Raw genomic sequence first — 27,223 nt, 5'->3', positions numbered from 1 at the left:
CTAGAGTTCTTATATCATTCCTCTTGAATTTTAACAGTCGGCATGTGCGGGTCATATTCCATTCTTGTTACGTTTGCCTGCTAGTTGAGCAGGTCAGGGACTGACTCCACTGACACTCGGCTATATTAATGACATGTTTGTCGATTAAGTATCTACAAGTAGCCAGAGGCATATTTATGTCCTCCTTACCAGGATCTAGTTGTACGGTGGTGCCTTATCTGTTGGCATCAAGTGTAAAATTATGTTGAGTGCCTGGCTTGGCGCATATTTCTTTTCTGTAATTGGCCACCATACTACTATACCGTAGGTCATAATCGGCCTTACAATTTCTGTATACAGTCAGTGAGCCACCCGAGGTATCAGTCCCCATCTGGGCCCCACCATTCTTTTACATGTTTAAAGCGCTGTAGCTGCTTTCTTTACCTTCGCTTCCAAGTTTTGTTTCCAAGAATGCTTCCTGTCCAATATTAGACCCAAGTAGCTTGCTTTATCTCCTATCGTTAGCCTGGTGCCATTTAAAAATGGCGGTTTCTAGACCCACCAGCATTTTATTCATTGTCAAGATCCAGAGAAGTGGGGATAACACGCCCCTTCGAACAGATCTGTGCATCGTTAAAGCTTCCAGCGTTGAAATAATTGACCTGCCCAGAGACGTCGGGATAACACGCCTCCTTGGAGTATACCCCTTCGAACAGATCTGTGCATCGTTGAAGCTCCCAGCGTTGAAATAATTGACCTGACCAAGAGAATCTGTTCAATTAATTTCCGGAGAGGCTCAGAGATGCCCAGATCTTTAAGCTTGCTCAATATGGCCTTCGGCTGGATGTTGTTTAAGGCACCTTCTATGTCTAGGAAGGCTACGAGGGTGTATTTTTTTATTTCCAGAGACTTTTCAATCTCTGTTACCACTGAGCTTAATGCCGTTTCTGTGGATCTGCCCTTCGAGTAGGCATGCTGCGAAACTGCCATTTTTCCTGGGTTTAGTATGTCCGTTATATGTATTCCTATTAGTCTCTCCAGCATTTTTAAAAGAAATGATGAAAGACTAATTGGTTTTAAGTCCTTTGGATTAATGTGTGAGCTTTTGCCAGACTTTGGTATGTATATCACCTTGACTTCCCTCCATATCGAGGGAATATAGTTTAATTTCAGTGCCCCTCTGAACATGGTTGTTAACCAGTTTATTGTGTAGCTCAGGGACTGCTGTAACTGAGCCGGGAATAGTCCGTCTGGTCCCGGCGTTTTATAAGGCTTGAAGCTGCCTATTGCCCAATAAACATTGCTATCTGACACTATGCCTAGCGGATGGGACTCTGAGCCTACTTCACTCTCCATTATATGTCCCCCTATGAGGTTCTCGGAACTGTCTGGGAAGTGAGTATCCATTAGTAGGCCTCGAGTCTCTTTACTGGATACCGTCCAGCTGTGCTCTGGCTTCTGAAGGTATCCGATGCTATGTTTCGACTGTGTCATTATCTTTCTCAGTCGAGACGCATCTGCCGTATTCTCGATGTCATTACAAAAAGATTTCCACAAATTCCTTTTTGCTTTTCTTACCTCCTTTTTGTATGACCGTAGGTGTTTATGATAGTTATCCCACTCTATATCTTCTTGGGATAATTTGGCAAAATTGAATTACCTCCTGCACTTTTTCTGCATGTTCTTAAATATGGGAGACCACCAAGGAGGTCTAATTCTTCCCCTACTGTACGTTAATGGACAAGCTACTTCTAGGGCTTGACGACAAGAATCTGTGAATTGTTTAACGAGGATGTCTAGGTCCTCTTTCTTTTCCGGTTGAAATTGTGGATTCATAGGAATGCGATTTTGTAGCTCCTGCATGTGCATCTGGCAGTTCGTTTCCCTATGATTCCTAAATTTCTCTTCCCTAACTACATTTTCTTCAATTAGCGGTGATCTGGGAAGGAATGTTCCTCCAATACCCTCCAATGTGTTATTTTATGCACCAGTTCTTCCGATACCAGTGTTATATCTAATACTTCCTGTCGGTTTCTGGTTATAAATGTTGGCGTACTACCTTTGTTACATAGCAAAAGCTTACTTTCTATTAAATAATTAAAGAACAACTCACCCCTTTCATTAATATCCGTACTTCCCCATAGTGTGTGGTGCGCATTGGAGTCGCACCCAAGTATAATCGAACACTTGGATGCTTCGGTGTCACGTACCAGCTCTTACAGCTGTGATGGTACTGCTACCTCGTCGTACGGCATGTAGCATGATGCCAGCCGGTATTTCTTCTCAGCCGTCTCCCAGCTTACTACTGTAGTGTCGTTACTACTGTAACTGTGTAGTAAAAAGACATTAAGCGTTTTGCTAGGCAATATACATGTCCTAGGCTTACCTACATAACCATTCGCGTATAAATTATATCCCGGTGTCCTCAGGCCGCAAATACGCCCTCCATTAACCCATGGCTCCTGAATGAGGACGAAGTCAGGCCGTTTTTATGCCATGCGGTTAACTAGGGCTAGAGACGCTAGTTTGCTGTGGTGTAGATTCATTTGGAGAAGACGCATTAGTTATTGTCTTCTCTGCATCAGCATGAGAGTCGCTTAAAAGATCACTCTCAGTGTAAAGTTTAGGGAGTCTGTTCGCAAGCTCAGACCCCGAAGTACACTCTCCTTGATCTGTGTTCTATGCGTCGTTCGAGAACTCCGCTGGATCTTCCTCGACTTCGCACTCCGATTCCGATGCCAAGTTCTCTCCTGCATCGGCGTCTGACTTGTAGGTCATGACCTTCTTTTTTGTGAATCCGTAGTTGATCTCTCCGCCACTTTTCGCTAGCGGTTTTACAGATTATTTTGTTAGAAGCAACAAAATCTGCATTGTGGCTCGTTTCGTCTCCACACGAGATTCCGCTGCGGGGTCGTCAAAGGCTTTGACGAATCTCCATCTCCCAGTTGGCAGATTCGGGTTGCAGGCTCTTATGAGCTGCATTAATTGGTCCGGCTGCGATGGTGTAGCCGGGATCCATACCCTTGCCCTCGGTCGAGATGGGATGTCTTTTCTGTCGACCTCCCCCACCTTAGCTATTGCTGCCTTATATAGCTGGACAGATCTCTCGTCATCACACGCTATCATCTTTATCTGCCCTTGATACCATCCGGCATCCGCACATGACAGGGATGGACCTAGATTGCTTAGTAGCACTTCCAAAGCCACATTTGTCAGTGCGGCTTGCACCCATTTCCATTGGTCTCTGGGGATTTTTCCTTCGGGGTCACCCTCATCCTACCAATGACAATGCGGTTTCGGGCCACATCAGCAAAAGTTCTTGCGGGCGTCACGCCCTTAGTTTTCGCTCTCTTAGCTAAGCCCTCTTAGCCTCTTCAGCTGACCTTTGTCTTTTAGCCGCCACTACCGGCGCTTCTAGCTTGAAGTTAGGTAGAATAGCTCTCGCGTAATCAATGGATTCCTGGAGCTCCTTTGTGAGCTCCTCATTGGTTGCCGGTTGCAGCTCCATCTTCTTCAGCAGGTATGCAGCGCGTCGCCTCTCTGCATACTTCGCTTTTGCTGGGTCAAATTCTCTGGCTGACCCACTACTGGCAGCATCGCTTTTGGCGTCTCTCTCCTTCTCCTGCTTAGCTGCCAAGCCTTGGCTACAGGGGTTGGTATGGGCTGCCTCCAGCGCTGCTGCTTTCTTGGCGCCAGTCTTGGCTTCTACCCCTTTAGTATTTGGCTTTGCTCCAGGACCAAGCTTCGCTCCTGTCCTCGCTTTGGCTGTTGTCGAGCTCGTGCCAAACGCTGCGCTCCTTTGGGAACAACTCGCTCACTCCGGTCTTTTTGAAGGAGGTCCGAACTCCTTTTTGTTTTTGTTGTTTTTGTTTATAAAGTTTTGGCTCAAAATTTTTGACCCACGAGGGTAAGGGAAAGTATGTCCGCTTGCGCATAGCCCCCGCTACGCAAGTAAGGCTATCTTATTACGGAGGACGCTCCGTGCGAGACTGGATTATTTAAGGGCCCCCAGCCAGGTTGATCTTCGGCACGGGTCGCATGATACCTTGATCCAGCCCTTTATATACCTCCTACCATGGTAAGACCTCCTATCTGGATGCTGCACTATTGAAGAGTACCGAACACCCAGATATTAAGCCTGACTTTAGCTAGATACCTCACTACTACAACAGGGGCGAACTGCTGCCAGCTCGCCCTTGCCCACGTCGTGAACCTGTGGTATCTATTCCCAGTCGGCACCCCCGTGGAGGGTTCAGCGGAGGATTTTGCCAACCAAAAGTGGGGGTAATTCATGAACCTAATTTTGACCCCAAGCTATTTAATATCTAAGATTTAAAGTTCAGATAATCTTTCTAAGATATCTATGGACCGATTTATATGGTATAAAGCATATAGGAAGTTTGAGTTTCGATTTATTTCATTTCATTTTTTTAGGAAGAGATACCCTTTGAATTCCATTAAGAGTACTGAGGTCCTCATATTTCTCCTAATTTCCGTCAAAGAAAACTTATTATATTTTACCAAGATATCTTTATTTTCAGATAAGTTATCGTCATCTTGATGTGTTTCAAACAACCACTATTATACAATATTATACTTTATGCAATATCTTTCGAAAATATAAAAGTACCGCACAATGTATTCTTGGATTTTTTCGCATTCAGTCCTTACTTTCACAATTGTAAAAGATAATTTTTTTTTTTTGCAGACGAATTGACTCGAATAAATTGCAATATTTACAAAACGGGGCGTTCAGTAGTTTAAAAAAGTTAGTCGCAGTCAAACTGGATAAGAATCCCTGGCATTGTGATTGCAAGGTTTTGTATTTAGCGCGATGGATACGGGAGTTCTCTGGAAAATTGTGGGATGGTCAAGTGGCGGTATGCCGCGGACCTGGCAGTCTTGGTGGACACGAAGTAGGTTTTCTTCGATACGATGACCTTTGCGAAGGACAATGGGCCAGTATGTTGTCCTTATCTCCAAGACTTCCTTTAAGAAAACATCGCATTATGGCTCATATGAACTATACAACATATTTTAATTTATACTTGAGCCATATATATACGACTACAATCAGCGGCAATTAGTGTTAAGTAGACGTGCATTTAAATGTTTCATTTTGGTACTAAAGTCGGTGTGAATCCGTTTAACACTAATTCTTAATGTGTTGGCTCTTTTAATGTAATAAACAGCTTTTTCACATATAAAAATTTAAATAATAATATTTATATAGCCATATATAGTTCTTTATAAACATACGAAACACGATTGTATAGTTTATGAGTAAATTTGTATGAAAAAATAAAAATATTATAATATTTAAGATTCGAAGCTACAAAGTAAATATGTAAACAATTATGAAATAATTGGTTTTATTTTAATGGGTAAATCTTTGAAGAGCACTTAAAACTTTTGCAAACTATTGTTTGGAAATTCCACTATTTTCAACATATTAAGTCGATTTTTTCTAATATAATCTAATTGTTCTAGATAGACATATTGGAGTATGATACAAAACCATACAGTCCCACTTTGAATTTTTGTTCCAAGCCAACGCAGTCGGAACTTAAGTATCGAGCAAGAAATCATAGAAAATGTATTGTGTTGTTCAAGGTACAATGATGGTGAGTGCGTTCATTAATCAAAGCCTTTAGATTTTCTGTCACAACAATACGCTTTCTATAATTTTGACATCAAGCAAACAAATTTTAATTCAAAAAAATTAGAAGTCAAAATAAAAATAAAGACTACCAAATTCAGAATATGTTCCAGATCATAACTTTATAGCAGTTTGTTCGGGTTATGTAAATTAAATTGCTAAAAAGGGGCTGAAATTCCAAAATGTCTATACAGCCTAGTGTGGAGTTTAGGTTTTACTCTGGTATCGCTACACATACCTTTAATAATTGGTCCCCAAGATTCTTACATCTTAGACCGGTTCGACCAGAGGATGAGAAGAGGTGGTTTGTAGAGTGTGTGGAACCTTGGGACCGTGCAATGACCGTGGAACCGGCAATAGCTCCAAAATAGAACGATTAGCAAAATAATCTGGTTATTAAAAGCTCGTTATGATGAAGCAGATGAGTGTTAAAATCATAACATACCAAATATGTGTTACTAAACATGTACATGGTTTTCTGATATTTCATTGTTGTACATTGATATTAAAAGCTTTACTGCTGCTGCGGTCGTTACGTACATACGCTGTTGCCGTTCTCGTTGCTACCGTGGGCCAACACATATGGTATGGCATTGAATGTGGGAATAGGAATTTGCAGACTCATGCCACGCACTGCAGTCGTAGAGATCTTTACCAGTATTCGATTTGCTGACTCAGGAATTTGTTTTCGCTTTTCACGATTATTCTATCACTCCTAATAAATGGGTGCCTAACATATTTGACTTTACCGCAAAGTGTAAAGTTTGAGGCCATTTCCTTAACCTATTTTCCATTTGACATTTTTGCGCGGTGAGACGCAATCTCAAAAATATTTCGAATGCATTACAAAAGAGTATACTTTGTTCTTACACGTTGAAATTGATGTTGAAACTTTTAATCCTCAATATCTCATTATATAAAATAACAAACAATATAAACATTAACTTCGGTTGCACCGAAGCTTAGATACACTACACAAATACAAGATTCCAAATGTTAAAGACAGACATATGGTTTCTGTACAACAATGTTCAATAAAAGCTCAGGAAACCATATTGGTATGATGGTATATGTTTGACTTATCAGCTGATGCAAAAAAATTTAATTCAACTACAAACAAAAATAAACACAAACCTGGCATGAACCAAATTGCTTATGACAGCAAAGAATCTTATAATATTTTATTACCTGAGGAGGAAAACGAATTATTTTACACTATCTCTATGGGCATTAAAAAAGACCAAGCAATATTGCCTTGCAACAACATTTTTTCGATTTTTTTTATTTTTTTATAATATTTCCGGTTATTTTAGTTTTTAAGCTTTAAGCTTTGAGTGTGTTCAGTGGAATACATAATGGTACAATATAGAACACCATATAATTTCATTGGTTTTTTGAACACTATTGTAGTACAGAACTCCATTTGCTTTGGAACAAAAATTGGTTTACCATTTATACAATTTGTTTCTGTAGCATACTAAAATATGTCTGTCTTTGGCATTACAAACACTAGATTCCGATGGTTTAGTTTGTATGACAGCTTTAGTGATCCGATCTGAACAATTTCTTCGAAGATTGCACCATTGCCTCGAACAATAATTCGTGCCATATTTGGTAAGGATATTTCGTAACATGAAAAAGTTTTTCATATAAGCACTTGATTCCGATCGATCGGTTTGTATTGAAGCTATATGCTTTAGTGATCGTATATGAACAATTTCTACGGAGATTGCACCATTGGCTTGAACAATAATCCGTTCCAAATTTGATGTAGATGAACAATTTCTTCGGAGATTACACCATTGCCTTAAACAATAATCCGTGCCAAATTTTGGTGAAGATATTTCGTTAAATAAAAAAATTTTCAATTTGTCTGCCGTTCCAGACGCTGATCACTTGCATATAAACATTATAATGTCCCCGACCTTTCCTTTAGGGTGTTACAATCATCGTGACAAACTTAATAAACTCTGTTCAGGGTATAAAAAAGTATAAAGCAAATTGAAAAAAAAATATTGATTAAATATTAAACTTTTTATCATTTTAATATGGTAAATTTATTTTTTGATAAAATTTCAACATAGTTCAGAACATTTTTACATTAAAATACGTAGAGTTTTTTTTTCATTTGGAAATGTTTTAATTTTTCCTTTTCATTCCACATTTTGATTTAAAAATTTCTTATATTATTTGTTACACCAATTTTTAAATTAAAACAATTTTATCAATTTGTAGTTCTAATTTTGAGACTAAATAAATATTTCTAATATTTTTCCGATTTTGGAAAATTTATTTTTACATCTTAACTTTTGTGTTATTAAATTCGCAACCCTGATCCATCGAATAAGTGAGTTATTGTTCAGGTTCAGAATGAAGGGAATTTATAAACAGGGCCTCAACTACTAAGTTGTCTTTCCCTCGCTTATAATGACGTTTAGCATTATAGCTTGCTATAAAAGCTTTCCACATTTTTATTTTTGGCTTAGAATTTCGATCGGATACTGCCGAAATGTTCTCGCAATAATTATTAAACACATTTATTTGGTATTGATCAATGGGAATTTTATTTTTTTAAATTGAGAGGACGAAACCTTACGAAATCAACCTCTAAAGACATAGAGTAAAGGCTTGGCAAATTCCGCGTAGTGGAGCACAAAGCACCCAGACATTTCTAGAAAATACCGAACACCCCTTAAGCTTGTTGGTTGAGGAATGTTTTGGATTGCTCAAATTTTCTGCTGGTAGGTCTTAATTCCTCCTTTTGATATCCGAATGGAAAAATATTCTAGTTCTGGTTTATTAAAATTTGAGAAACTCTGAAGATTTTTTTTTTCTTTTTTTGCTGTCGACCACTATGGTTTTTATACTTTGGCAATATGTTGCTACATGGTATAATAGTTTTGATCACGTAACGGTTGAACGACGAGATCAGACGAGTTGAATTTTGAGTGACTGTCTGTCTGTCCGTCCGTTCAAGCGATAACTTGAGTAAAAATTTAGATATCTTGTATAAAATTTTTAATTTGTTAATACTAATCTCTACAGACAACAAATGATAAATTTGAGCGATGTATTGAGACAAAAACGACCAGAACGAGCCAAAAGACATGGTAAAGTAATTTTGTTACACCACAATACACTTGCAAACAAAGCAAAATCGGTGCAGGCCTTATTCAGGTGGCCGTATTCACCAGGCACCTTCCGATTATCATTTGTTTTTATCGATGGGACACGCATTGACTGTACAGCACTTAGATTCCTACGCAGAAATCGAAAATTGGGTGTCTGATCGGTTTGCTTCAAAATACGAACATTTCTATTGGAATGGTATCCACAAATTCCCAGAAAGGTGGTCAAAATGTGTGAATAATATTTAAATTATCCTATTTAGCTGCTGCTACACCAATAAAAAATATAATTGTAATATGCTGCTTTCTTGTTTTTGATAGACGGACCAAAACTATTGAGTTCCTCGGCCATAATTTTCCAAAATGTTGTTGCTTCTTCATTAGGGCACTTTGTAAAACCCTGCGCCATTTCGGGTTTTTGTTGTAAAATATCAATCATAAGCGCATTTTTGGTTGTAATTATTTTATACCTGGTAAACATGAAATGTTATTTTACTCGTAACAAATACAGTTTTAGTTTCATTTGAATAAAAACATACATTTTCTACTTTTTCGATTTATTTTTCCGCAACCAAAAACTTGTCGTAGACAAATTCCGCGAAAATTAAAAATTTAACGTTTCGAGTGTATTCAGTGAATTCCACTCTGTGAGTTTCAAACTTACGTTTGGAGATGTTCGAATTGCATGATAGCAATTTCGTAAAATTCCCAGAAACACAGTATACGATGGATAGCGTGATAGAGCTGAATATATCAGAATAAAAATTTGCTCGCATATTTCCTTGAAGGTATGCCATTTCAGGTCTAAAAATTGACAAAATCGGACCATGAATACGGAATCGGACCATTAAATAGTTTCAATTTTGCCAACACCTGAAGGGTATTTCCCCGTCTTTGATCCTTGCAAGTTGCAAAAAAATTGAGCTCAATTATTTTAGTCAAAAATATTTAACACTTCCTTAACAATTCAAAAGAAGCCTTAACTTAATTGTGTAACTACAAGTGCATTACTTATTTTATGTTCCGTTCTTTATCGTATAATAGTGAGTATTGATGATAATCTCAACTTTGGTGAATTGTACAATTTCAAGGATTTTTTCCACTCTTCCAAAAAGAAATTCGTTCCATGTTGACTAAGTTGATTAATAACACTAGTTTACAGTCATTTTGCGACTATGATGTTAGAGGCTGTTTCTTGCTAATGTTGGGTTGCTAAAACCGAAAATTATAGTAAAAATTTCCTAACACGTAGGATTTTTGGTGTTGACGTCAAGGGGTACTATTTAATAGCGAAGGAACATTTTTGAATTCAAATTTGTAATCAAGACACATTAAAGAAAGACCGTTAATCACATCAGTCGTATATTTTTTCTACAGATTTGTTGAGTAGTGTAATAAGACGTTTTCACTTATTTTTCAGGAATGCCCAACATTGGGCACCAGTAAAGATTAAACTTGGGTATTACCATATTCATTATTTTATTTATTGCATGGAAAGAATAACTAAACAGCTTTAAAATTTTGTTTCGCACTAAATTGTCAGTTACTTTTAGTGGGTTTATTTTTGGCATCACGCCCTTTTTATATCATCTGTTCGAAGATCCCTGATTTTCATCGCCACAAAACTTAACAAGACGCGTTTAAGAAAAAATTTGGAGAGTTTCTCATCGTGTCATCATGTCATCGGTGCTTTTACATGTACATTTTTTGAAAAGAAAGTATCACCCAAAGATAGTTAAAACAAAAATACGGAAGAGTTTGAATGTACATAAATATATACATACTGTCGGACAAAAGAAAGAGATTGATACACTAGCAAGTTCAAAAATCGAATGTACAATAAGTAGCGAGAACTCTCAGAAAAAAACTTTTCAGATGTGAGATAACGCTACGAGTATATAAGGACCAAGTCAAAGGCTATCGCAAATTCAGTTGAATATTCGTAGAGCAATATTTTCTGAACTATCTTAATGTATTCGCTGAATGTTAGAACATGTTACGTGTTTACGTCGTAACATCATTGTTCAAAAGAAGTGTCGTCAATATTTACTATTATTGCATTTTAAAGTATGTAGGTCGGAATGAGAGGAACTACGACTGTGTGAGTGAGCACTCAAATAAAGACACCAACACAGAACTATGTAACCTTACATTTTGAGAATATTCTTATTCTTTCGTGAAACAAGCAATTCTATGCAATTCTATGCATTTTTATTCATTTATATATTACTATTAAAATAATTATGTTAGACCCTAAAGACCTTAATCTTATTGTCTTATATATATAACTATTAAAAGAATTATGTTAGACCCTAAAGACCTTAACTTTATTGTCTTTAAATAATCATAAAGGAATTTCTTGCAGGGCACATTTGCACACGATGTGTACCAGAGAATTGTTTGAATGCCCAATTTTCTTACTCAAAGTATACTTGCGTGTAGGTGAGCACGAACTTAAACTACACCCAGTGAGAACTTTGTTACGATGAATTTTGTGAATCTCTTTCATTATTTGTATAAACAAGTAGTCTCACGCTTCCTGATTTATTTTATATATTGTACGATTAAAATAAATATGTTAGATCATAAAAATCTTAGTTTTAAGTAATATATAAATAAAGCATTCATAATGACAAACAATTTCGTGCATTCCAAATTTCCCTTAGCGACATGACTATGTTGTGCCGCTGTCTTAAATTTTTGTAGTTTGAAATAACAGCAGCTGATTCTGCTTTTACCTAATTTTTTTTTTGATTGGGATCTGGAACGAGGACCGTATTTGATTCTTGTTAATGCGTAGTTAAATTTGATTGAGTAAAAAAAAAACTATGTAGTTTGTTATAGTGGGGGCTATTTAAAAAATTTAACTTTTTATGTTAGATTTTGGCAGCTTGGGAGCGGTGGAGTCATCTGATGATGCAACTCGCGTAAAAACGCCAAGAATGAAGGAACTAATGATTTTTAAAAGGGTTGCCATGTTATTCAAAATAAACTTTATATTTGGTGTTACCAGCCTACTAATATGTAGCTACATAAGTGAAATTTTGCGATTTTATGAAGATTGTTGCGTTGCTAAGTCATAAGAAGCATAAAAACCACTGATAGTCACTATAAAATATCGATGCTAGCAATAGTCCCATCGATTGTTTTGTAGCTCTATCCCGCAGAAATAAATTACGAAATCAGTGGATTAATTGTCAAATTAGATTACGTGACTTGTTTAGTGATTTTTACGTGTGTTTCTAATCTTTATATAAAGGGATTTAAAATGGTGTTTTGTTTTTAAGAAAGAACTTTTAATATGTCGTGTTTTTGTTTGTGTTTTTGTTAATTTTGAAAATCCTTTGTGATTAAAATATTTTAGAGTAAAAAGTTCGTTCGGTTTTTATCTAAGAGATGGCGTTATTGTCCATACAAAGCAAAGAGAAAACTCGCTATATATTACAATTTTTCTTCGATCAAGGCGAAAAAGAAGCCAAAGCGGCTGAAAAAATTAATTTAGTTTATCGGCCCGATACTGTAAAGGAACGTGCAGCACAAAAGTGGTTTGCTAGGTTCCGTTCCGGTAATTTCGATGTCAAAGATGCACCACGCGTCGGGAGGCCTGTCGTCGAAAATTGCGATAAAATCATGGAAATAGTGGAAACAGACCGTCACGTGAGCACTTATTTAATTGCTGAGGAAATAAAGATAAGCCAGAAAACCGTTTGGAACCATTTGCATAACCTAGGATTCAACTGAAGCTCGATGTTTGGGTGCCACACGCACTATCGCAAAAAAACATGATGGACCGGCCCAGACGAAAGCCAAGACCGGATTGACGGCCAGGAAGGTTTTGCTGTGTGTTTGGTGGGATTGGCAAGGAATCATCTACTACGAGATGCTCCCCTATGGCCAAACGCTCAATTCGGCCCTCTATTGTCAACAACTGGACCGCTTAAAGGCAGCACTCATCCAGAAGAGGTCATCTTTGATCAACAGAGGCCGAATTGTGTTCCATCAGGACAACGCCAGGCCACACACGTCTTTGGTGACACGCCAGAAGCTCCAAGAGCTCGGATGGGAGGTCCTAATGCACTCACCTTATAGTCCGGACCTGGCACCACGTGATTCCTGCCCATGGCGAACGCGCTTAATGGTGAGAAGTTGGCCTCAAGAGAGGCCTGTGAAAATTGGCTCTCCGAGTTTTTTGCCAATAGGGACGCAGCCTTCTACGAGAAGGGTATAATAAAATTGGCAACAAGTTTACGAACAAAACGGCGCATATTTGACTTAAATCGGACAAATGTACACAAAGTTATCATCTTTTGAAAAATCAATAATGACAAAAATATGATATGTACATATATTTAGGCCTTATATAGGATATTACACTTTTTAAACTAATTTTAATTATGCATTTTTTTCTGTAAAATGGAAACCGAAAAATACCCATGAAATACATTAAAGAATCTCAAAACTTATTTTTCTCTTAGTAGCACCACTGTCAATTGTTATAAAAAATGTGAACTTTGAAAGCGCTCTCTCGATTCAAAGAGTTTCATGTTATTCATGGTTGTAGCGACAGCGGCACAACATAGTCATGTCGCTAAGGGAAATTTGGAATGCACGAAATTGTTTGTCATTATGAATGCTTTATTTATATATTACTTAAAACTAAGATTTTTATGATCTAATATATTTATTTTAATCGTACAATATATAAAATAAATCAGGAAGCGTGAGACTACTTGTTTATACAAAGAATGAAAGAGATTCACAAAATTCATCGTAACAAAGTTCTCACTGGGTGTAGTTTAAGTTCGTGCTCACCTACACGCAAGTATACTTTGAGTAAGAAAATTGGGCATTCAAACAATTCTCTGGTACACATCGTGTGCAAATGTGCCCTGCAAGAAATTCCTTTATGATTATTTAAAGACAATAAAGTTAAGGTCTTTAGGGTCTAACATAATTCTTTTAATAGTTATATATATAAGACAATAAGATTAAGGTCTTTAGGGTCTAACATAATTATTTTAATAGTAATATATAAATGAATAAAAATGCATAGAATTGCATAGAATTGCTTGTTTCACGAAAGAATAAGAATATTCTCAAAATGTAAGGTTACATAGTTCTGTGTTGGTGTCTTTATTTTAGTGCTCACTCACACAGTCGTAGTTCCTCTCATTCCGACCTACGTACTTTAAAATGCAATAATAGTAAATATTGACGACACTTCTTTTGAACAATGATGTTACGACGTAAACACGAAATTGTTTTTTTTTGAAATTGCATATTGTTTTTTCAGTATGTATATATTTATGTACATTCAAACTCTTCCGTATTTTTGTTTTAACTATCTTTGGGTGATACTTTCTTTTCAAAAAATGTACATGTAAAAGCACGGATGACATGATGACACGATTAGAAACTCTCCAAATGTTTTCTTAAACGTGTCTTGTTAAGTTTTGTAGCGATGAAAATCAGGGATCTTCGAACAGATGATATAAAAAGGGCGTGATGCCAAAAATAAACCCACTAAAAGTAACTGACAATTTAGTGCGAAACAAAATTTTAAAGCTGTTTAGTTATTCTTTCCATGCAATAAATAAAATAATGAATATGGTAATACCCAAGTTTAATCTTTACTGGTGCCCAATGTTGGGCATTCCTGAAAAATAAGTGAAAACGTCTAATTACACTACTCAACAAATCTGTAGAAAAAATATACGACTGATGTGATTAACGGTCTTTCTTTAAGGTGTCTTGAATACAAATTTGAATTCAAAAATTTTCCTTCGCTATTTTCGCCACTTTTGTAAATAGTAGCCCTTGACGTCAACACCAAAAACCCTACGTTCATAGTCGCAAAATGACTGTAAACTAGTGTTATTAATCAACTTAGTCAACATGGAACGAAGTGGAAAAAATCCTTGAAATTGTACAATTCACCAAAGTGGAGATTATCATCAATACTCACTATTATACGATAAAGAACGAAACATAAAATAAGTAATGCACTTGTAGTTACACAATTAAGTTAAGGCTTCTTTTGAATTGTAAAGGAAGTGTTAAATATATTTGACTAAAATAATTGAGCTCAATTGCTAATCTGTATGATAAAACGAGAATATGGGGTATTCATTAGACTAGACTAGTTCTAGATTTTCGTAAATTGAATAAAAAACAAGTAAGGAAGGGCTAAGTTCTGGTGTAACTGATCATTTCATACTATTGCAACTTGCAAGGATCAAAGACGGGGAAATACCCTTCAGGTGTTGGCAAAATTGAAACTATTCAATGGTCCGATTCCGTATTCATGGTCCGATTATGTCAATTTTTAGACCTGAAATGGCATACCTAAAAGGAAATATTCGAGCAAATTTTTATTCTGATATATTCAGCTCTATCACGCTATCCATCGTATACTGTGTTTCTGGGAATTTTACGAAATTGCTATCATGCAATTCGAACATCTCCGAACGTAAGTTCGAAACTCACAGAGTGGAATTCACTGAATACACTCGAAACGTTAAGTTTTGAATTTTCTCGGAATTTGTCTACGACAAGTTTTTGGTTGCGGAAAAATAAATCGAAAAAATTAGAAAATGTATGTTTTTATTCAAATGAAACTAAAACTGTATTTGTTACGAGTAAAACAACCTTTCTGTTTAACAGGTCTAAAATAATTACAACCAAACAGCAAAATGCGCTTAGGATTGATCTTTTACAACAAAAACCCGAAATGGCGCAGGGTTTTACAAAGTGCCCTAATGAAGAAGCAACAACATTTTGGAAAATTATGGCCGAGGAACTCAATAGTTTTGGTCCGTCTATTAAAGACATTTCCAGCTGAAAGAAAGCAGTACAAGTGTATTGCCTTCTTACCGAACCGATCTGTTTTTGCAGTCAATGTTAATGTTTGTCCCGGATTAACCCATGATTTTCTCCGCTTGGGATTCTTAAAATAAATAAATTTTTTATCGCCAGTGACAATTCGATACAAATCTGATTTTCTTTCGTGTCTTTGAAGTAAAATTTCACAAGTGTTTTTTCGGTTTTCCATTTGTCTTTCATTCAATTCATGTGGCTCCCATTTTCCACACTTCTGGATCTCTCCCATAGCTTCAAACGGTCTGTAATTAATTGTTGTGCAACATATAACATGGCTGCTATTTGCTTTTGCCTTAAAGTATCATCTTCATCCTTTTTTGGTGGTCTTCCATGTCCAAAATCATTACCTCTGAACCGCTTAAGCCATCTTTTGTATGTTGCTTCTGATATGCCTCGAAACGCATTCGCTGCGACTATGCAGCACTTTTCAATCCATCTTTTGTTCGTAAATTCAATTTTAACCTAAACGATTTCAGCTCTATTTATCAAAATATAAATTTTTTCTTCTACCCAGCTGATTTCGATATGCCAAAATTAAATATTTAAATATGGTAATAAAAATTTCGAGTTCACAATGATTCAGTGGTAGCAAATTATTCGTATGCGTAGCGGACATTCATATTCGTAACTTTGCACTATGGATTGCGTGATAGGGCTGATTAATTAGTGCTTGATTACATAAGAATGTCAAAATAATCTTATATACCAAATTTGGTAGAAATTGGTGTAGTAGGTTCAAGGTATTTGATCCACTCCTGCTTCTAGCAGCCCTTTTCTTTCATTTGGATGTAAAATTTAATGTCTCTGACACATTTCGTTATTAATTTATCGCAGTTTTAGTAGTTTTTAACAAAACCGTTATATGGGGAGTGGGCATGATTATCATCCGATTTTTCCTATTTTCATGTTGTCGGAGGAGGTGTCTTGTGCAAATTTGGGTGATGTAACTTAAATAGTTTGAGAGATATATATGTATAAATTAAAAATTTTATACAAGATATCTAAATTTTTACTCAAGTTATCGCTTAAACGGACGGACAGACTGACAGTCACTCAAAATTCAACTCGTCTGATCTCGTCGTTCAACCGTTACGTGATCAAAACTATTATACCATGTAGCAACATGTTGCCAAAGTATAAAAACCATAGTGGTCGACAGCAAAAAAGAAAAAAAACAAACTTCAGAGTTTCTCAAATTTTAATAAACCAGAACTAGAATATTTTTCCATTCAGATATCAAAAGGAGGAATTAAGACCTACCAGCAGAAAATTTGAGCAATCCAAAACATTCCTCAACCAACAAGCTTAGGGATGTTCGGTCTTTTCTAGAAATGTCTGGGTGCTTTGTGCTCCACTTCGCGGAATTTGCCAAGCCTTTACTCTATGTCTTTAGAGGTTGATTTCGTAAGGTTTCGTCCTCTCAATTTAAAAAAATAAAATTCCCACTGATCAATACCAAATAAATGTGTTTAATAATTATTGCGAGAACATTTCGGCAGTATCCGATCGAAATTCTAAGCCAAAAATAAAAAGGTGGAAAGCTTTTATAGCAAGCTATAATGCTAAACGTCATTATAAGCGAGGGAAAGACAACTTAGTAGTTGAGGCCCTTTTTATACATTCCCTTCATTCTGAACCTGAACAATAACTCACTTATTCGATGGATCAGGGTTGCGAATTTAATAACACAAAAGATAAGATGTAAAAATAAATAATTTAAGATGTAAAAAGAACTACAAATTGATAAAATTGTTTTAGTTTAAAAATTGGGGTAAATTTGGTGGAAAAATTAAAACATTTCCAAATGAAAAAAAAACTATACGTATTTTAATGTAAAAATGTTCTGAACTATGTTGAAATTTTATCAAAAAATAAATTTACCATATTAAAATGATAAAAAGTTTAATATTTAATCAATATTTTTTTTTCAATTTGCTTTATACTTTTTTATACCCTGAACAGAGTTTATTAAGTTTGTCACGATGATTGTAACACCCTAAAGGAAAGGTCGGGGACATTATAATGTTTATATGCAAGTGATCAGCGTCTGGAACGGCAGACAAACTGAAATTTTTTTTATTTAACGAAATATCTTCACCAAAATTTGGCACGGATTATTGTTTAAGGCAATGGTGTAATCTCCGAAGAAATGGTTCATCTACATCAAATTTGGCACGGATTATTGTTCAAGCCAATGGTGCAATCTCCGTAGAAATTGTTCATATACGATCACTAAAGCATATAGCTTCAATTAAAACTGATCGATCGGAATCAAGTGCTTATATGAAAAACTTTTTCATGTTACGAAATATCCATACCAAATATGGCACGAATTATTGTTCGAGGCAATGGTGCAATCTTCGAAGAAATTGTTCAGATCGGATCACTAAAGCTTTCACACAAACTAAACCATCAGAATCAAGTGTTTGTAATGCCAAAGACAGACATATTTTAGTATGCTACAGAAACCACTTGTATAAATGGTAAACCAATTGTTCATACCAAATGAACACATCCCTGCATTGTTCTCCTAACTCGTATAAATACGAATTAGAGGACAATGCAAAAGGCTCAACAGCACCAACATAGCTCATAATTCCAATTGGAATTAATCAGCAGATCGAGGAGCAGATATCAACGCGGACGGACAGAAAGGGCGCGAAAATTAGATCGCCCCAGCAATACAACAACAACAGGAGCACCACCAAAATCTACGCGGGATTATAAGCCACATCAGGTTGTAATTAAATGTATAGTTAATTTATATTATTTTAGCCTGACCTAAAAATAACATATAAATTGAATTATACATATAACACTTAACAAACGCACACATAAATATTGTACAATTAACCCACACAAATTGTCTATATTTCTACCCTATATACTAAAAGTAATTAAAGTTACATTTTGTTGTTATTTTATTTGGCACACCGGCAAACTCAACGTCGAGTAACCGACATTTTGGTCTTTCGAGCCGGATCCGTTCCCGATAAAATAAAACCCACCCAATTAAACATCGTTTTCTTATTATACATTCACCCACCCAATCAACCATCGTTTGGATCATCAAAAATAATATATTCGCCCACCCAATCAACCACAAACTTGGATCAGAAATGCAAGAAGGATTATATACGTGGAAAAAATTGTGAGTACATAAACCCAAATTTTTAAAAATAATATAAAACAAATATAAATAATAAAATAAATATTGTGCTTAACAGGTATTAAGTGCAAAGTATTTGCGAATTTATTATTGTCATATTCCGTTTAGCACTTACTCATAATACATACATAAGTACGTACTTACAATATATAATATATATTTTTTGAGAGCCAAGCAACGTTACTCTTGGTACCTAGTCGTACATAAACGTATATATATATTCAAATTGCATTGCCCGCTCTCTTAAATATTCATTGCTAGTGCATTGCGAGCAAGCAAAAAACCCTGTAGGAAAAAATTCAAATAACCCAGTAGGAAATTTTTCGTTCATCGGAATTTTAAATATTGTGCATATATAAGACACACACAAAAAATTTTTGTTTTGGAAATTCGCCAGCTTTCGGGAATTTGCTTGTTAAAATTTAAATAAAGAAAAATTACTTGAAATTTATTATTTGTTTCATTTAAATTTTATAAATTGTTGCGATATATACATACCTATCTATATAATAAAGAAATAAAGAAATTTTCTATCGAAAATGGAAGAAGTTAAGTTCTGTATTTCGGATTTATTCGAATATATCGAAGAACATTACGAAACCCACCCCGAAGATGAATCCGTTTATACTTTGGAAATAAAAAGAGTTGAACTCAACGCTATTTACGACAAGGCAAACAAGTCATGCGATGCCTTTCGTAGAACCTCACAAAAACCGGGTGAGACTATTGACTTCATAAAAGTTAAAGAAAAATTTAAAACAGGTCATCAATTATATTTGAAATGTTTGGGATCCATTAACCAAGCTATAGATGATCTTAAGACCCCAACCCCCACAATAAAGGAACGAGCTTCAGCAGAAAACACATCGCGGGACATAGGATCTTCAATTCATCTACAACCTTGTGACACGGACATATTTTATGGCGACTTCGTAACCTGGCCCTCATTCAGAGACATGTTTACGGCCATATATGTAAACAATCACAAAATTAGTAACGTGGAGAGACTGTTTTACCTAATTCAAAAAACCCGAGAAGAAGCAAGAGCAATAGTGAAAAACGCACTATTAACAAGTGATGGTTTCTTGATGGCATGGAGGGATCTGGTATCGCAATACGAAAACAAACGAGTTCAAGTCAACGCGCAATTAAAAATTTTGTTCAATTTACCCCAAGCAAACCAGGAAAGTGGAAGCGCTATTAAACATCTTCAGAGGACCGTCAACAATTGTCTTACAAATCTTCATAATATATATATAGACACGACTAGTTGGGACCCAATCTTAATCTTCTTATGTGGATTGAAACTACCTAAAACTTTACTTCATCAATTTGAGGATACCCTAGAAGTCAACTCCGAAATACCATCATGGAAAACTTTCGACGCATTTCTCACCCATAGATACAAATCTTTAGAAGCAGTAGGAAATCTAACTGACCCCGTTCCAGTTACCCAACCCGACAGTGGGACTTATAGAAAAGGAAAAGACAGGAAATTTAATACCTTTCACCCGAACGTCTCTGGAACTTCGAAATTGAGTTTTCCACACGCTAGTGAAAACCCTGTAAGAAGCAACATCATCTCAAAAAAACCCCAAGACATTGAGAGTTGTAAATTATGTAGAACCCAACATTCCATTCGAGAATGCCCAAAGTTTTTACAAATGAATGTCGAGACACGAATAAACGTAATAAAAAATAATGGTTACTGTTTTAATTGCCTTGCATTATCGCATAGCTTCAAGGATTGCAAGAGCAAATACTCATGCAGAATATGTAGAAAGAAACATAACACTCTTCTGCATCGTATGCCCCATCCCGCTCCCAATCCCTCCCGCAGGGATCAAGAACCCCGAACCCGCCTTTAGACTCTACCAATAGTAGTACCTCCCAAACCACACAACTCAAATAGGAAGCAGGTTTTGCTAGGTACTGCTATAGTGCAAGTTTCTTACAAAGCGCAATTATATACAGCTCGAGCACTAATCGACTCTGGGTCAGAAGGTACGTTCATTTCCGAAAAGTTCCACAGAAAATTGAACATACCCACATTCAAGAAAAACGCACAAGTGACCGGATTGAACAACACAGTCTCCGCAACAGCTACCAAAACTTGCGAACTCACCCTTCGTTCACCAACAAAAAGGGAATTTAAGATAACAACCCACGCGTTTATCTTAAAAACTTTAACCGATAACTTACCCACTCACTCACTTGATAGAATAATTTCTAATAAAGAATTCGGTTTTAGTTTAGCTGACCCTCACTTCTATAAACCCAGACCTGTCGACATTCTTATCGGAAGTGATCTGTACCCACAAATAATTCTCAGTGGCGTACAGAGAAATGTACTCGGGTAGCCCAAGAAACAGAATTCGGTTCCCATCTCCCAACCAACCCATCTCACCCTCAATATTGTCATTTTTCAATAAGACGACCCCAGACAAGTTGCTCACACAATTTTGGGAAGTCGAAGAAGTTGCGAAAAAGCCTCTACCCTCAACTTCGGATATACTGTGTGAGCAACATTATCAAAAAACAACCCGAAGACACTCAACTGGGTGTTACGTGGTAACATTACCCTTTAAAACCCCAGAAAAAATAGAATTGGCAACTCAAGACATATAGCTTTAGCTCAGTTTCTAAGAAATGAAAAGTCCCTATCTAGAAAACCTGAAATAAAAACAGAATACGACAAGGCCATCAACGAGTACCTGGAACTCGGTCATATGACCAAAATAGAATATGACCCCGCAGAGAATACGAAAACATACTATCTACCCAACTGCGAGTGGTATTCAACGCATCATGCCCCACCTCAAATAGAAATAGCCTCAACGATGTATTACACACTGGACCTATTCTGCAAGCAGACCTGGTAATCCTAGTGGTAAAGTGGCGTATGTTTCGAATCGTATTCAATGCAGATATTCAAAAAATGTATCGTCAAATACTTGTTGAAAGCAAACACACTTCATTTCAAAGAATCTTATTTAGAAGATCGCCTAACGAGCCCATAGAAGATTTTGAACTACAAACTGTTACGTTTGGTATTAACTGTGCCCCATATTTAGCTATCCGTACCCTCCTCAAATTAGCGGATGATGTACAAGGAACCCACCCACTGGCAGCAGAGATACTTCGAAACGGAATGTACGTCGATGATGTACTTGCAGGAGACGAACTCACTTCATCTTTGGAGTCCGCAGGATTTGCTCTACGCAAATGGACCTCAAATGACCCAAAAGTCTTATCTGGAATCTCACAAGAACACCTGTTGGATACCAATTTACTCAGTTTACCGGAATCCAATAGCACAAAAATACTGAGGATCAGATGGAATGCAAAAAAAGATGCATTCTTTTTTCTCATCAACCCTATTCGTTTACTAAAAGAGAAGTATTATCGATTATAGCAAAATTGTTCGACCCAGCTGGTTGGCTCAGTCACAGCCAAAATAATAATGCAACAAATATGGCTCGATATTTCCGATTGGGATGAAAGTTTAAAACCCTTAACTCTCCATTGCTGGAAAACCTTCATAAAGGATTACGAAACCCTAAATCTGATTGAAATTCCTCGGTGGACCCACTTTTCGACATCCGCGATCATCAATTTCCACGGATTTTCTGACGCATCAGAAAAAGCTTACGCAGCAAACCTATGCATCAGTGTTTCTACAAACACAAATACCTGAACAACTCTTTTGATATCCAAGACTCGTATGTCCCCAATAAAAAGTATATTTTTACCAAGGCTAGAACCTTGCGGAGCGGTTCTTCTGGCGAATCTAGTGGATGCGACCCTACCCCAATTAAACATTACTCAGTACCGCAGTCACCTTTGGACGGATTCTACAATTATCCTTTCTTGGCTAAGCAAACCCCCATGCTCATGGACAACCTTTGTATCCCATTAAGTTGCCACAATTGCAGAAAAAGTTGAAACCGAAAATTGGCGTCACATCTAAAGCCAAGACAATCCGGCAGATCTGGGTAGTCGCGGATGCACACCTCTGGAAATGGTTAACAATGTTCTCTGGTGGCACGGACCCCAATGGTTAAAACTCGACCCGAAACATTGGCCAATTACCCGAAAATCAATCGATACAACACTGGAACTGCGGCCAATCAAGACTTTCGTCAACACAACACAAGAGGAAATACTGGATAGATTTTCATCACTACCCAAAGCCATTCGAGTCATAGCATATTTATTCAGATTCTGCTCAAATGCGTCACGCAACAGATCACAACAGCCATACACAACGTTGGAAATAACTCCAGACGAGTTCAAAACTACCCGCACGAAGTTAATTATTTTAACCCAAAGACAGCACTTCCAGGAGGAGTATGAAGCTTTAACTCAAAAAACCAGCATACACTGAAAAAGTACAATTTTGACCCTAAACCCTTTAATCGATCCCAAAGGAATAATGCGAGTCAATAGCCGATTAAACAATTCAGAAGCATTATCATATAACGAGGGTCATCCGATTATACTACCCTATAGCAGTCGATTAACAAAACTACTCACCCAATTTACTCACTCAATTACCCTACATGGTGGCAACCAACTAGTTTTACGACTCATGCGAACGGAATTTTGGATACCGAAGCTTAAAACGCTCATCAAGTCCATTTTCCATCAGTGCAAAACTTGCGTCTTACACAAGAAGAGAGAAACTACCCAAATAATTGCAGCTCTGACATAAAAAATTACACCGGCAGAGCGTGCTTGATCACAAAAGGTTATGTATGCGTATTTGTTTGTTTTGCAACCAAAGCAATACACCTGGAGGCAGCAAGCGATCTCACCACCCAAGCATTCATGGCCGCAATCGCACGATTCTTTTCTAGGCGCGGATGTCCCGCCGATCTTTATTCTGGCAATGGTACTAATTTCGTGGGAGCGTCTAAACTCTTAATCAAAGATCGACGAGAATTCACAAAAACACAAGTAACAACAAGTGCAGCACACCAAAACATCAACTGGCACTTTAATCCTCCAGGAGCTCCACATATGGGTGGACTCTGGGAAGCAGGAGTGAAAAGTTTAAAGAGCCACTTAAAAAAGGTGTCTCAGATCCAAAAATTCACTTTCGAAGAATTATCTACCCTTCTAACCCGAATCGAAAGCTGCTTGAATTCTCGACCTTTAAGCCCACTAAGTGAAGACCCCAGGAATATAGAACCTTTAACTCTAGGCCATTTCTTAATTGGTACCCCTTTATTAACCCCAGCAGAACCCAACTTAAAAGATACACAACTAAGCATCGCACATAGATGGCAAAAGTTAAAGATACTCCATCAACACTTCTGCAAACGATGGAAAGAAGAATATCTAAAAGAACTCCACAAACGGTATATGTGGAAATACCCTCAACGCCAAGAAACTCTGCCCCCAAATGAATGGAAACTTGGTCGCATCGAAAAAACCTATCTCGGTGCAGACAATAAGACCAGAGTAGTTGACATACGTACTCTCAGGGAACAATTACCCGCCAAATAACCAAAATAGTCATTGCGCCTTACCAAATAACTAATCTCATTTCTTTATAGTGACATGGCTCCTCAAAATAGCATCAAATCTATCTGCAGCCGACAGAGCAGCCCAGCCTTCACCATACGATCACTCAGCGTCACCCGAAGCATCACCCCACTCTCCGACAATGGGACCCTGGCTAGACGCTTACATGGCTTTAAAGCGACCCTCCCCCCCATTCGAGAAGAAAGAGGAAGTACCCACCGCACGGCCCGACGAACTATCACCCATTCATCAAAACGCACACATAAACACGTCCCCTGTGGATTGTGTAAAAAGGATCACCGATTGGTGACATGTTCAAAATTTACAAAAATGAACATTCATGAAAAGTTTGACGCAGTAACTAAGTATAAGTACTGCGTCAACTGCTTGGCCAGATCGCACTCAACACAAAGATGCACAAGCGCAAAACGATGCAACATGTGTAACGGTGAGCATCATTCAATCCTACACGGGCACCCCAGGTTGTTCTGCAAAAAGACAACCAAAACAACAAATAGCGACAAAAGACTGCACAAAGACCAAGAGATTCCAACGCTACTGGCCAAGCCGACCCTTATACCCACTGCCATGATAAAAATAAAACACGAGGGCAAATGGAATAAAATACGTGCCATAATTAACCCGACCCGAAAGGTGACAATCATTGCCTCAGAGCTAGTTCAGAGATTGAGGTTACCGAAAACGTACCTTGACTCTCCCCGCATATGTAAAATCGTCATAGGGTCACTAACTGATCCCGACTGGCATGTCGAAGTTAACTGCCTTATGACGCAGGAATTACCGACCCGACCCTACAATCGTGATATAGGTGGCGAAATCTTTAAGAGATTCGACCACTTAGTCCTAGCCGACCCTATGTTCCACAAGGATGATAAAATCATGATGGAACTGGGAGCAGACATCTACCCAAGGATAATGAAACCCGGATTATTCAACCCAGACAACAGCACCGTGATCGCACAAACCACCGCACTCGGTTGGACTCTAACCGGTGCTTGTGCGATTTAAACCACTCAACCCATTTTAAAACAATATTCCTTAACCCAAAGCGAAATAGATCTAATAACTTTTATTTGCAGACCCTGCAAGGCGGCCGGGATGTTCATACCAAATGAACACATCACTGTACTCTCCTAACTCGTATAAATACGAATTAGAGGACAATGCAAAAGGCTCAATAGCACCAACATAGCTCATAATTCCAATTGGAATTAATCAGCAGATCAAGGAGCAGATATCAACGCGGACGGACAGAAAAGGCGCGAAAATTAGATCGCCCCAGCAATACAACAACAACAGGAGCACCACCAAAATCTACGCGGGATTATAAGCCACATCAGGTTGTAATTAAATGTATAGTTAATTTATATTATTTAAGCCTAACCTAAAAATAACATATAAATTTAATTATACATATAACACTTAACAAACGCACACATAAATAATGTACAATTAACCCACACAAATTGTCTATATTTCTACCCTATATACTAAAAGTAATTAAAGTTACATTTTGTTGTTATTTTATTTGGCACACCGGCAAACTCAACGTCGAGTAACCGTCTTTCGAGCCGGATCCGTTCCCGATAAAATAAAACCCACCCAATTAAACATCGTTTTCTTATTATACATTCACCCACCCAATCAACCATCGTTTGGATCATCAAAAATAATATATTCGCCCACCCAATCAACCACAAACTTGGATCAGAAAAGTACATAAACCCAAATTTTTAAAAATAATATAAAACAAATATAAATAATAAAATAAATATTGTGCTTAACAGGTATTAAGTGCAAAGTATTTGCGAATTTATTATTGTCATATTCCGTTTAGCACTTTACTCATAATACATACATAAGTACGTACTTACAATATATAATATATATTTTTTGAGAGCCAAGCAACGTTACTCTTGGTACCTAGTCGTACATAAACGTATATATATATTCAAATTGCATTGCCCGCTCTCTTAAATATTCATTGCTAGTGCATTGCGAGCAAGCAAAAAACCCTGTAGGAAAAAATTCAAATAACCCAGTAGGAAGTTTTTCGTTCATCGGAATTTTAAATATTGTGCATATATAAGACACACACAAAAAATGTTTGTTTTGGAAATTCGCCAGCTTTCGGGAATTTGCTTGTTAAAATTTAAATAAAGAAAAATTACTTGAAATTTATTATTTGTTTCATTTAAATTTTATAAATTGTTGCGATATATACATACCTATCTATATAATAAAGAAATAAATAAATTTTCTATCGAAAATGGAAGAATTTAAGTTCTTTATTTCGGATTTATTCGAATATATCGAAGAACATTACGAAACCCACCCCGAAGATGAATCCGTTTATACTGTGGAAATAAAAAGAGTTGAACTCAACGCTATTTACGACAAGGCAAACAAGTCATGCGATGCCTTTCGTAGAACCCCACAAAAACCCGGTGAGACTATTGACTTCATAAAAGTTAAAGAAAAATTTAAAACAAGTCATCAATTATATTTGAAATGTTTGGGATCCATTAACCAAGCTATAGATGATCTTAAGACCCCAACCCCCACAATAAAGGAACGAGCTTCAGCAGAAAACACATCGCGGGACATAGGATCTTCAATTCATCTACAACCTTGTGACACGGACATATTTTATGGCGACTTCGTAACCTGGCCCTCATTCAGAGACATGTTTACGGCCATATATGTAAACAATCACAAAATTAGTAACGTGGAGAGACTGTTTCACCTAATTCAAAAAACCCGAGGAGAAGCAAGAGCAATAGTGAAAAACGCACCATTAACAAATGATGGTTTTTTGATGGCATGGAGGGATCTGGTATCGCAATACGAAAACAAACG

At 37.0% G+C, this 27,223-nt stretch overlaps 2 protein-coding genes across 2 annotated transcripts in view; both read left to right on the top strand.

The window, feature by feature from the left end:
- Nucleotides 1–5,345, top strand: part of LOC106620617 (leucine-rich repeat-containing protein 15) — a 34,628-nt gene extending 29,283 nt beyond the window's left edge. Inside the window, exon 6 of the mRNA XM_036358927.2 lies at nt 4,688–5,345. Coding sequence (XP_036214820.2) covers nt 4,688–5,066 — 379 coding nt within the window. The 3' untranslated portion in view covers nt 5,067–5,345. The remainder of the gene's footprint in view (nt 1–4,687) is intronic.
- Nucleotides 5,346–14,079: 8,734 nt separating this feature from the next.
- LOC138857836 (uncharacterized) lies at nt 14,080–26,084 on the top strand. Its single transcript, XM_070111727.1, has 3 exons — nt 14,080–14,376; nt 17,608–18,796; nt 24,376–26,084. Exons 2-3 carry the CDS (start codon nt 18,765–18,767, stop codon nt 25,370–25,372), a joined length of 1,029 nt encoding a protein of 342 aa, XP_069967828.1. The 5' UTR covers nt 14,080–14,376; nt 17,608–18,764; the 3' UTR covers nt 25,373–26,084.
- The last annotated feature ends 1,139 nt before the right edge of the window (nt 26,085–27,223 follow it).

Source organism: Bactrocera oleae, chromosome 6 (assembly GCF_042242935.1).
Source record: "Bactrocera oleae isolate idBacOlea1 chromosome 6, idBacOlea1, whole genome shotgun sequence".
NCBI lineage: Eukaryota > Metazoa > Arthropoda > Insecta > Diptera > Tephritidae > Bactrocera > Bactrocera oleae.
Note: the sequence above shows the minus strand (reverse complement) of the source record. Positions and strands in the feature narration are given on the sequence as shown.